Source organism: Colius striatus, chromosome Z, assembly GCF_028858725.1.
Source record: "Colius striatus isolate bColStr4 chromosome Z, bColStr4.1.hap1, whole genome shotgun sequence".
In the NCBI taxonomy this organism is placed as follows: domain Eukaryota; kingdom Metazoa; phylum Chordata; class Aves; order Coliiformes; family Coliidae; genus Colius; species Colius striatus.
Window position 1 is genome coordinate 26,378,385 of NC_084790.1, and position 13,165 is coordinate 26,391,549.

The following is a 13,165-nucleotide window of genomic DNA, read 5'->3' on the forward strand; positions in this document are numbered from 1 at the left end:
ATCAGGAAGAACTTTTTCACTGAGAGCACTGGAACAGGCTGCCCAGGGAGGTGGTGGAGTCACCACCCCTAGAGATATTCAAAAGATACAGAGATGGTATGGTTTAGTTTAGTGATGGGCTTGGAAATGTTAGGTTAGTGATTGGACTTGATTTTAAAGGCCTTTTCCAACCACAATAATTCTGTGATTGTTCAACAAAACACCTCCAACCCCTTCTCTGTTCACATCCATTTTTCCCCAGTGCAAGCACCACTGGTGGTAGCTCCCTGGCTGGGTTTTTTAGTCTGTGAGATAGGCTCCCACTGACAGACCTTTTGTTTCTCTAGCTGCATTCCATGGACAGGCTAGAAACTCAAAGTAGTAAGTGCAATATATACGCTTCAACTTTGCAACACACACAGCAATATCTGGATGAAAGATCAGAGCAGGGTCATTGACTGCTGCTTCTAGAAGAGCAGAGTGGTAGAGGTGTCAGATGGAGATCATAAAAAGTAGGAGCCTTCCCTGTGAACAACAGACTACAAACGTTATCTGTATCATGTCGCTTCAGTTGCCCCCTTCCAGTGACCTGGAAGGCTTGTAAATTGTCTTCCTTGTGCCACTGCTTCAGCCCACTCATCCTTTGCATGCTCAGGTGGTGGTGAAATGACCACAGCAGCTGCATGCCAGTGCGTGGACTTGGGTGTGGGGATAGCTTTTGTCTCTGGGTAGTGCTGAACCAGGGAGTCACGCTCACTGCTGCATAGCCTTCAGGGAGGTCACCATGGCAAGTCTTAAACCAAAAGGCATGCTATAAAGATGAAGGGAAGACAATCACCTTAAGTGGAGTAGGACAATAAATGGCAGGGGATGGATGTTAGCGCCTGTTTAAAGGCTTCAAGGAAATAATAAAGCTGTAACATTAATTAAAATTTTAACTGTTGCTTGCCCTGTATCAATCAGAGTAATTCAATCCAGTTACTTACGACATTCAATCTTAAACCACACTAAATCAAAATCATTAATAATGTGAACACATAAGATCTGTTTTGCTGCAGAAACATTAATGGTCTAGGGTGAAAAAAAAAATCAATGGTACATTTCAATACAAAAGTCATCTGAGCCTTCACTATAGAAGTAATAAGGCATTTATTATTTCAAGAGCCCTGCATTCACAATATCCCCTTTCAAAAGAAAACACCCCTTCCTTCCCATTTTTTATGAGGCTAATTTGTAGTATGTCACCACTGTGAGATTTCTCAATGTTTTCAGAACAAGACAGTAAGAGTAAGCCACAGATGAATGATGTGTAGTTAAAATCAATAAACCTTATAACTAGTCACTAAGGGAACTGATTTTATGCCTATAAAAATAAAACAATTATAGCAATATTAATGGCAGATTCATCATAGTAATATAAAAAGTCCAAGTGTGCTTGTCTGTTGGGAATCTTTAATTCATCCTTCTGTATTAATAATTCACAAGGTAGGAGAAATGGAACCGACTTCAAAAACAAGCTTTAACTTGTAGTAATTCACCCTGTAAAGAAAAAAAAAAACAACCAAACCAAAAAACAAACCACAAAACTAAAAAAGACCAGTAAAACTTTAAAAAACAGTTTTGACAATCAATAAAACGGGATATGCAGGAAAGGGCAAAAGTTAAAGCCTCAAAAACCTGATCAGTAGATCTGCCTTTTTTTCATGTCACGGTTAGCGATTTCGTATTATTGTATACTGTGTTAACTGCACTTTAACAAAACAGGTGGTATAGCCACATAAAGTATCTTATTTTGTGGAAATGCAGGTCAAGCAGAGCAAAGAGCTTTTGTTTCTTTTAGTCATCAGGTCCTCTGTTTTTAAGCATCTATTCATTTGGGGGGAGGGAGGGCAGTACAGATACAATAGAAAAAAAAATGCATGTAGTTTTTAGCACATAGAGCTGCTCTAAAACAGGTATTAGAGACTAGAGTTCCACTAATACCATCCAAGGTGTTGCTATGGGCCTTTTTCAGGGTCAGCTGAAAGAGGTCTGCTGCCACTGGTCCTGGGCCTCACATCGCCTGCTGGGAGACGACAATGCCATGGGCCCAGCGGGGAGACACAGCCTGGCTGCAGGGGCCTAGGGAGAAGCCCTGGGCACACAGACTAGCAACTGCATGGTAGATGCAGCCTCTGATATCCGTGCCTAGGACACGTCTTTCAAAGTGGCCCATAGACACCAGGAAAGTACAAAAACATCTTTCTTAATTTATTCTGATTGCCAAATTATTTAAGGCAGGTATAAAAATCAAAGCATTCAATACACATTTTACATAAAATAAACTAGATTACAGCATAAAACAAGTAACCAGGCAATGGTATTAAAGTCTCTCTTCTAAAACTGGGTAATTGTAAACATTAAAAAAAAGACTGCAGGACTATTCAAGTAATAGAACAATCACAGATGTCTTCTGGTATGCAGGCTATTAGGTTATCTGCCATTCAAGATTATCAAAAAAGACATTTCATTATTCACAGATGCTCATTATCTCCATTTAAAATCTATACATTATATACAACACAGTTTTTGTGGTACTAGAATCCCCATGCCTTCCAAAGGTATATTTTTCACAATACACAATTACAATGAAACAGTGAATACAGTAACATTTTACACTGATGCATCTTAATAGGAGCCACCAAATAGACGTCTACATTGTACCAAAGTGTCATCACAGTTAGCCTCTCTGAGAGCCTGGGAAATATCAGAAGGGTATGCAAGGTTCAGGCACACTGATACATAACATTATTTATTTACAATTCGAAAGAAAAGGGAAAAAAAAAAGGAAAAAAAACAAGAAAAAGAAGAGAAAGGAAACAACTTTTTGCAGTTAACGCTTTCTAAACATGACAAATACATATCTCCTTTCACTGTGTTGGTTCACAACTTAGCAGCAGACCCTGTGTGTGAGCCTTGGTACTGATACAAAAAAAGTAAAGAATATATATATATTTTTATATATATATGTATATATATATATACGCATATATATATATATATATAAAAAAACAGAAGTCTAATTACAGCAACATTTGTTACTCTGTGATAAAATCTGCAATTTACAAAAATGAAATGACTGGTTTTTGCCTGCCATTAAGGCATTTCAAATTAACACCATGGAACTGATGTCTGTAATAAAGCGCTTCCTCATGTGATCCAGTCACATGACAACGTATATCCCCAAACTCATCATTCTCTGAAAAGAAAAAAGAAGAACGTTTTAGTATGCAGTACCCTTTCCCCTTGTTTCATTTGTTTTGTTTTTTCCTCAGATACATCATTAAATAAAATTTGCCCAGTATTCTCAATCCCAGGAAGGAAAGACACCAAGCCATATCCTTGTCGCTTCCCTGCCAGGAACAACATACAAACAAGTAACCTATGCCAGGATTTATCTTCTGGGTTCTGGCACCCTAGCACCCATCAGCTCTTTTAGGGCTGCAAACCTTTCTCACACCAGCTTAAGAGCCTTACTTGTCTGCTTGTGTTCAAGAGAGACACCCGTAACCACGGAACGTTACACAATTTAATACATTAAAACTCCTAGGCTTAACATGGCAGTGATGGAAGAAACTCTAATGTTGAAGTTGCTTTGGGTTTTTCACTTGAGATCATTGTAATACAGAGGAGTCTCCCTCCTCTTGAAGAGTAAGGATGATGATTGAAGAATAACTTGTACTGAAAACCTAGGAAGTAACTGAGAGGTGAATGCATGGAAGGGCTATGTAACTTAAAATTGGTGTCATCTCTCATGGACTCCCAAGTAAACCTCTCCAAAAGCAAAATCAGCAAACCAGGTAGACTTAAATTTTCCAGATAGTACACGGATCTAACAAAATGTGAACTTCAATCCCCTTTTATGGAACATTTGGATCCTTAATTATATTTCATAATGACTTGTTTTATCTTAATATCAATCCTTAAAACATAGGGCTATGTTGGAAAGACTTAGAAGACAGTCTACTTCTTTCTTAATAATCAATGTTACAGTTAAAAGACACAACTAAGGACAAAATGTCAACTTAAAAAGAATAAAACTACAATTAACCCAAGGTTACAAGTTTTTCCTCATCCTTAAAAACTGTGTCATGCAAGGAAGTGCAGGTCATCAAGCTTTATCATAAAATCTCTTATTTGCTTTCTCTTCTCTATGATATATAACTTAAGATTTACTAGCTACTTACCTTCTTTGTGCAGGAAACATACCAGATGCAGATGCCTGCGCAGCCACCTGCTGAGTGGCAACAAGGGCAGCAGAGGTCAATCCTGATGGAAAGAAGACACAAAAGAATGTTGATGTACTTCTGGTTTTAATGGATTTTTGTGCTCAGAGAAATGTTAGGGAGCACATCTAAGGCAAACAGATAAAAATCTGCCACTGTTGGAAAATGGTGCAGTTTAAACACGAGGTAAATGGCAAATATTCCAGACAACAGTGTTGACAGTCTGCCCATTATGATCAATATTCTTTCATATAGTCAACTGAATTATCCTTGATAGATATTTTACAAGAAAATACAGCATTCCTACTTATTGTATTCCTTTACAAGTACTGCACGGCATGATGCTAAGTGCATTGTACGAGTTCTTGAATAGGAAGCTCAGTAGAAATAATAGGTAGCAGGAAACAACAAGAATAAAAAGTCACAGTGAATTACAGAAACGACATGCCAGCTGCTCAGAATACAATACTTCCATAATAACTTATCATTTTTACAGTTTTCCTACTGAACAAGCATAATGCATCCCAAAAGGCATATGGAATCACTGAATCAGACTGAGAAATGTCAAGACTTTTACACAGGAAAAATAACTGCTGAGGCACCAAGTGAACATAATGAATTAACATCATTTAGCCACCAATTGTGATAGCATGTACTTTGCTGCATGGGAGGAAATCTCCTTTTAATCCAGCTAGAGTCCAGGGTTAGAGAAAAACAGTCAAAGACTGGTGTAAAACCCAGGGAGAATGAATCGTATCTTACTGTGACGCTTTTTCCCTGACTGCAACTTTGTGCACTCCATTCGCCAAAATACAAAGAGCCCTCTTTCAGGCAGTCAAATTATAACAAGCTCAAACCCTTGTGAATGCAATGTCTCGTACATAAAATATGTTCTGTATAAAAAGCTTTTGTCTTTGCTATGCTTCTTCCATTGCTTACATAACCCCAATTATATAAAAAGAAGGTTGTTTCGTTTAGGTTTTTTGCTGCCTTTCAGACAGTTAATGTCAGTTTGCAATAGGAATCAAAACACTCACAGGAACGACAGCCTAACTAGTACATCTTTAATAATGCTCTAACACTCGTTTTGAAAATGAAACTTGCAGTTTCTCAGTCATGAAGCTATTAATTTGTTGTTAGTCCATGCTGTGAATTTCCAAGTCTTCTTCCTAAATGTAAAGCACTTCTGATTTAACATGGGGATCTCTATGCAAAATGCCTCACATAGGCAGGATTTCCAGTGTCAAGATAACAAGCTCCATGAAGGAAGCTAATCACACCTTTGGAAATCTGCTGCTCACCTTGAAATGGGTCATATTGTCCAGGTATAAGGGGGTAACCCATTCCAACATGTGTGTGATGGTGCGTATGGAGATGTCGCTGGCTGAATGGAGAGTGACGGTCTCGTTCCCTCTCTGCTTCCCGTTCACGCTCAGCTGCTGATTTTTCCACAGGCTAGTAACAGAAAGTGAAAGAAAACTTATGTGAGAATGTCAAAAGGGACGAAATCACACCAAAATCACACCTGGCCACAACTTTTTGAATTCAAAGGATGAAGATGACTTTTTTCTGAAGTATCTCTACCAGTTTATTTGTGCTTGATTATAATCTAAGCCTGGTGTAATGGAAGATTTTCCAAGGCACAGAGATTTTGAGGAAATGTACTGCAGCTTGAAGCCACCATGACAACTTTTGGACTCCCTTAAGCTTGGCTGACTTGCCAATGCCTAAACAACATAGGTGAGCTGCTGAGAGCTGATATAAATAAAGCCTCAGCCTTTTTTAATGCACTATGAGGATCAAGCTTGCCTGAACAGAAAGAAAGTCCTTTTAAAAATTGCCAGTGACTTGTAAACTATTAAAATTAGCACCAACTTATCAGAAAATAAAATAACAGTGTTTGCTCCAGTATGGAAATCTTCAGACCTTGAGGCTAGTAATCTGCTGTTTCGCTTCTTGTCAAACGTAGGGAGAAGTTAGTACCGAGTCCCCCAGCTCAACTTATTTCATTACCTGTTTCCAAATAGGAGTTTCTTCTTTAACTACAATAAACTGTGCATCAAGAAGTATCTCTAATTCTGCATTTCTGTATGAGTTCATCCATTTTAGAGAGGAGGACTCTGAACACAGAACTGTGTTACACATGCCACTTCCAGTTAATGCCCTGGAAGTATCCTGACTATAAATTGCTTTTATTTTAGGTGATACTATAAAGAAGAATCATGCATTCAGAGTCTGGTGCCAGATAGTGTGCTTAAAATGATCTCCTCTACTCCTCCCTATGTGTACCACTCTTCAATAACAACAGATGAAGCCTTACAACGGGGGACTTGCTGCGATACTGGTTAGCATGCTGCTGGAGCAAATCCAGTGCTTTGGACTCAGTGGTTGATTTTGCATTGATGCTTGGGCTGGTATTGACTTTCTCCGCCTCTTCTCTTCCTGACACCTTCCCATAAACTGGATAATGAAATCCTGGAGAGAGATAGGCCCCTGCAGATAAACAATAAACACCACATCAAGCTACCGGTTTTAAATTTTGGCTATATTGGGGTGGGAAGAGGCAATGCCAAGATAGAGGATTACATCAAAAACTGGATCATGTGACTATCAAACGGCACCTTTGCTCTTCAATTTCTTCACCTAATTTACCCTGATGAATAGAGGTTATAAAGAGGGTTGAGCTGACAGCCATTTCAGACATTTATGTGTCCTCTTTAAGTGAAAGGAATAGTAACTATAATGGTTCTGACAGTAAGTGCTTAGAATATTTTTATAGGCAATAAACTACCTGCCAGTCTAATGGCAATAGCAGACTGTCAAGGGTTGAGAAAACTGTAGCTGGGAACTGTGACAGTTCATAAAAAGAGTATCTTATACTAAATCAGTTTAATCCAAAGAACTTTCCCTCTTGGAAGCACAAGCAAAACAAACATCACCCATGAAACTTCTGCATTATCCTAGCTACTAACAGAAATATTAAAATGTAGGTTTTACTGCACTTTGAAGGTGTAAATCTTAACTAGTGTACAAAGTAAATTTCAGAATACATACCAGGATAGCTGTGCATTAGGACAGGAGAGACTGCACGATAGGCTGGATGGCTGGGATCGTACATCTGTGGATAAGGATAAGCATGCAAGTACTGGATATATGACTGATGCTGACTCATTGGTGAGGAAACTGCTACTCTAGCACCCCGAGAGTCCTTCCAATTTACAGGAGTCTTTCGATCATCATTTTTTATCTTGCTCTCATCCACTGATTGCGAATCAGAACGCTTGACCTCTTTAGGCTCCTCTTTAATGGCTGCTAATGAGACAGGAAGGTTAGGCAGGGAACTTTCCTTGTTAGGTGTTTTTCTAGGGCTGTCTTCTTTTAACTTTTTCTCACGATCAAGTTCTTCTGATTTTTGTTGATCAAGGTACTTGGGCTGATAGACATAATGATGCCATGTTCGTGAATCTGGGTCCTAATATGGAGGAGAAAAAAAATTTTGTTCTGAACTTAGATGTTGAAATAAGATTGTTGTTGGTGTATTTTTAATAGCTGTTTTAAAAACACATTCCTATTGCATAAAGGAGAGGTTTGCGTTCTACAGAGCTGAAAGTCAAACCAATATTCCCATGAAAGAGCAAGAGACTATTATAAAAATTTAATTCAATTGCTTCATCTTATATCCTTCTTCGTGGCTTTAACTAGTTTAATCATGAAACACATATGCATTGTATCAAAGTTCTGAGTCCAAGCTATTAATAAAATATTTTAATTAAAGTCCATAGAGAGTTTTTCCTACTAAAGAGCAAAAAACATCTGTGAACCACAAAATTAAAGCTGGCTAATGATATACCAGAGCACTTAAGATTACCTGGAACAATGAACTTGAAAAACTGATCTAGCTGGAAAGATGTTAATGCTACTTCTGATATTGCAGACATTAAGAAATCAGTGGAAGAAGGCAGACATTAGGGCAGACTTCCTCATCTGACAGTCTTACTTCAAGTTGTAAAATTACACATGGATAAGTACTTATAGGATCAGGACAATGTGGCTTAAAGGACATCATAAGTACCTTTTTGCATAGCATATTACGTAGACCAGTCTCTGAACACATTTTGGAATTAGGTACGTGAGTACAAGACTACACCAAATCAATACTTAGTAGAAACAGGACAACTCTTTTTTTTCTTTTTTTCAAATATATGACATGCAAGAATTAACTGTAAACACTGTGTCCAGTTGATGCATACTTATGACACATACAACAGAAACGTAAGCACAGAACTAGAGGCTTGGACTGTCTGGTTCAAATACTTGTTTGAATCAGCAGAAATCTTCTCCTACTCCAGGTTGTACCATCTCACTTCCTTTTGAGCTCCCTGACTCCCACTACCCTGACCCTGCCCGTACCTTGAAAGATAGTCCATAAGGGTGAAGTCTGGGATATGCCATACACCAGAACATGAAAGCACCATGCATTGAGGCTCCAGTTCAGAGCACACAGACAGTTGCATTGTCTCAAATGAAGGCAACGTGACAGCTAGGAAGGTCAGCATGAAGCCACTGGATGAAATTCTGGTTCCACTAAAGTCAATGGCAAAACTACCACTGACTTAAATGGAGAAAGGATTTCATCTATTGTGTTGGTCTGTAGGGGCTTGAGTTTGGTTGAGGAGAGGAACTTAACTGCTTCAAAAAGGTCACCTCGGGTTAAGATAAAGAGCTGAGCTTCAAGTCAACTCTTCAAAGAACCAGTTCACCCATCTTTAGTAAATGCCAACTGTCATTTAACAGAAAAAGGAAACACTTCAAACCATGTTTCAAATCTACTTTAAGTCCTCTCACAATGAAAGCTGCTTATTTTGCTTGGAGTTTCTTATTTCTGAACTAAGCAAACTACTTAGAATTTACATCTAAAAGAAAAATCTAATTCTATTTTAATCATCCATGTAACTTAAAATAGTTTATACAGGTCTTCAGCCTGGATTCTGTCACCACCTTTACTAGAATTTTTTTTTTCCCTATTTTCAAACAGCTCTGCTTCTGGTCTATTCACAGACTACGTATACCATTCAGCATCAAAAAAGGATGGCAGAACTTGTTTGGCTGCAATAGTAGGAGACCATGGCAGAATCAGGGACAAAATCTCACATGACTTAAGGATAAATCAAGACACTCTTGTTCCATTTCCTGTGATCTCACCTGTTTAAATCTTGTGGTTGGATCTACTCCAGTTTGCTTCATGGAGTCCATAACAGATTTCATCTCTACAGCTTCCTTTATAAGCTGGTGGTTTTCCATTTGTTTGGCTTTAAAACTGTCAGACTGAAGCTGCTGCTGGTGATTGGAAAGGATCTGTGATTTGCTTGTCTCCTCGCCTTTGTTAGGGACTGATGGCCCTATTTTAGTGTTATTTTTGCTGGACTCTGGCACTGAAGGGGCCTTTGAAATAGTGGCAGATGGAATATTCTTCTGCTTGTTGTCATCCTTCCCAATCTCCTTCATGGAGGGGTCATTCTTCCTTTCACAGTCCCTCCCAGTTTGTGCCATTTTCTGTTCTGCTAGTCTCTGGTCCTCATAGTATTTTTCATACTGCTGCCTGTAACCAGGGTTAGAGGCCATTAAGGACTTTTGGTCCACATAGAGCCCATAAGCATACTGTCCGTAATAAAGTGACTGAGCAAGTGCAGGGTGTCTTTGCGTTATTACTGACTGATGTTGTGGCTGCAAATTAGAGGAAGTGCTTTCACTTTTCTTGGCATCTGAGGGTTCTGTCTTCTCCTTCTTTTCAGCCTCTTCCTCAGCCTCCTTTTTAATCTTCAGCCCCTGTGGGGTACTGCTGTTCCCAGCTGCTGGGGCACTGACCTGTCCAGAGTGCATGTAGCTTGGGGAATAATAAGGATCGTAGCCATGGTAATAGGGAGAATGGGACTCTTTCGCTTGAGTCGATTGTGCTGTAGTTGAAGAATGGCCTTTTACAACACCATCCTTATTAGAAATAATATCCGACGGAGAGCTAGCCTTTGACCTCATGCCCTCTGACCTGCTGTCAGAGCCACCATCATCGGCTGCATCAGAAATATCCGAGTAAGCGGGGCTGTTGGTTTTAGTGGCCGCGCTGTCTGCACCATTTTGTGTCAACACATGCAGTGGTGCCATGCCAGATTGTCCATTCACCAAAGTGCTGCATTCCATCCTGGAGGCACTCCCTATGGAAGGGCTGGGTGCATTGTCTGTGAACGTATAAACCTTATCAGCTTCAGCCTTAATACTTGCCATCCTGCTCTCTTGAGACTCTGACAGTCCATTAGCTAGCACTTCATTCTTGTTGAGATGGTCCTTTAAAAAATGTCCAGATAAGTCCTTCCCAGACCCTTTTGAATCCTCCAGCTTTCCCAGCTTAGAATCTATCTTGGGACTTCCCGTCTCTTTGCTTTCTTTGTCCTTCAGCTTTCGCTTCTCCTTTTTCTTTTTCTCTTTGAGTGATGTGAGAGCTGGGTTTACAGTGCTTGGCTCTCCCATAATTGTGGGCTTTGGTTGAATAGGTTTTAGCGGAGGACTCTTTGGTGTAGCCTGAACAATAGTAGTTGTTAGAGAGGGCAGTCCCGGAATTGTCCCTGTAGTGGTGGTTGTAAAGGCTGTAGTAGGTATAGCTATTAATTGTGGAGGAGTTGGTGCTGGTGCTGGTGCAATGGGCCTGGCTGTTTTCAGTTTGGAAAGGTTTTTATCCACTTTGCAATTGTTCGCTTTCTTGCCTTTATCACCTAAACTCTTCTTGTCAATTAAGCCCTCAGCCTCCAACTTTGGCATTTCAGTTTGCAAATTGCCATCTGTTACTGAGCAACTATCTAGTGTGGCTGCCATGTTAGAAATCAGTGGAAGGCTGTTCAGCTCACTGTTGAGACCCTTCTTTTTGCCAGAATTCTTGCCAGTTTTGGAACTGATAATTGAACCAGGGCCATTGCTGGTCAGTTCCCTTTTTCCCTTGGGAGTCCCTGGGGTAGTGATGGAGGAAGGAGATATTGGTGCTTTTAGTGGATCAAAGCCTGGCAAATTTGTGCTTGGCTCACTGCATTCAAGTGCCACGTTACTCAATGCTTCCTCACAGTCTGAAATTTTGTCTTCACTGTCAGGCTCAAACTCCAGCTTACTTTCTGGGTCTAAATGTGCATGAGCCTGGTGGTATCGTAGTCCATTAATGTGCTTGTACTTTTTGTTGCAGTTGGGGTGAGGACAATCAATCAGCACTGGAGAAGAACAGCCTTGGTCCAAAAAAGTAGTCTCGGGTTTCCCCTGTGGGGTGGTAGGAGTGCTTCTAGAGTTAGTACGAACACGTTTTCCAGATTTATTGTCCTCTGAACTGGAGTTCAAATCTAGCTCCATTGGAGGCTTAGTTTTCCTCTTGTTTGTGGATGAGGAGCTTGCTTTGACTTCATCCATGGCACAGTTTGGGGGTGTCCTGCGCCCGCTTGAGTTAAGGCTGCCCCTCCTCCCCTTCCCATTGGCACCACCTCGATTCTTATTCTGTAGTCCTCTGGACTCTGCAAAGCTTGCATCGTTCCCAGGTACAGTTGCAGCAGACCTTGCCCGCTTTCCCCTGCCCCGTCCTCCGCGCATTTCCAAGTCACTTGTTGGCGACTCACAAAATCTATATAAACAAGAGCAGATATCATCATCAGGAGCTGTGAGCTGAATAAGTACCAAAAGACCACCATTTCCCTTAACAGAACATTTGTACATGTTAAGAGAAAGATGTCCTTCTTCCAAATGAGAATGTTGCAGTCTGAGAGGGAAAGTCATTAAAAAAGCACAAAACCAACAAGAACAAGACCATTTAGTTAGAACAATGTGGAGAAAAAAATATGCAAACTTATGGAAATGCATTTTTAATTTACTGCCCTCTGATTCCCATATATTTCCTCTGCCCTCTCAAAAACACAAAACAGAAATAAAAACTCCCACTCCACATTTCAGTGTAGAACAGAGAATGACTTGATTCACTGGTGCATGTTTTCAATTATAACCAGTTGTTTTTTATTATTCTCTGAACAGTCTCTTGACAGAGACTGGGGTTGAAAATACAGGGGAGAAAAAACAGACTCAGATTGCCTACCTAGGAGGGGCCCAGTCATGCTTTGTGCAGTCCAGGAGTGTTCCCACATAAGTCTTGTTCCTCCATGTAACATTTACCACTAGGACACCTGCCAGTGGTAGAAAAGCAAAGTATTATCACAGTCAGAACAGTAATTTGGGTAGACTTTTTGGTTTGCTGCTTTTTTTTTAATCCAATTTTTTTCTCCTTCCCCACAAAGTGACAGGTTTATTCTCATTTGCTTTCAAACACTGTGGTCTATACTCTTCCTCCTTTCTGGTTTCATTGACCTCAAGTTAAAACCCACAGGAAAGATATCAAAAGGCAAAGAAAAAGAGTATGTGTGCACATGTTTATATGTGTAAGAAAGTGTGTGCCTTTGTGACTGTGTAATCAAGGTACAGCTGACAGAAGGAAATGGGTTTTGCCATGTCCTGCTGTAAAACAGCAATGCTCACCTCTTAATTTTGCTATTACTGCATGTAATTGCTTTCGCTTGGCAGCCAGCCAGCATAAACTAAGCACCAGTTAGTGTTTAAATCAGTAGGTGACTGAGAAGAATCTGCTTTGCTTTGAACAATATGATAATGAAGCTTCTATTTATTTGAAATTGCATCTATCCAAACACACAAACATGCATACATGTCTGCCCTGCAAGTTTTGTTCAGCAGAAATAGACAGAAACAATATATTATATGCCTTTATTTTTCGCCCATTGAAAGCAAAGGACAAGATATTGCAACCATACAACAAAGCTAAGAGGAATCACAATACTGGTACATAGAAAGAGGGATCCTTTAAAAAAAAGTACTGTAACCTAATTGGTTTT

The 13,165-nt window shown here is 39.8% G+C and overlaps 1 protein-coding gene across 1 annotated transcript in view; it reads right to left on the reverse strand.

Moving 5' to 3' along the window:
* Positions 1–4,201: 4,201 nt before the first annotated feature.
* Positions 4,202–13,165, reverse strand: part of ZNF608 (zinc finger protein 608) — a 78,533-nt gene continuing 69,569 nt past the window's right edge. Inside the window, exons 3-8 of the mRNA XM_062018797.1 lie at positions 12,358–12,445; positions 9,447–11,892; positions 7,299–7,716; positions 6,565–6,737; positions 5,546–5,699; positions 4,202–4,287 (exon numbers count right to left, since the gene is read on the reverse strand). Coding sequence (XP_061874781.1) covers positions 4,202–4,287; positions 5,546–5,699; positions 6,565–6,737; positions 7,299–7,716; positions 9,447–11,892; positions 12,358–12,445 — 3,365 coding nt within the window. The remainder of the gene's footprint in view (positions 4,288–5,545; positions 5,700–6,564; positions 6,738–7,298; positions 7,717–9,446; positions 11,893–12,357; positions 12,446–13,165) is intronic.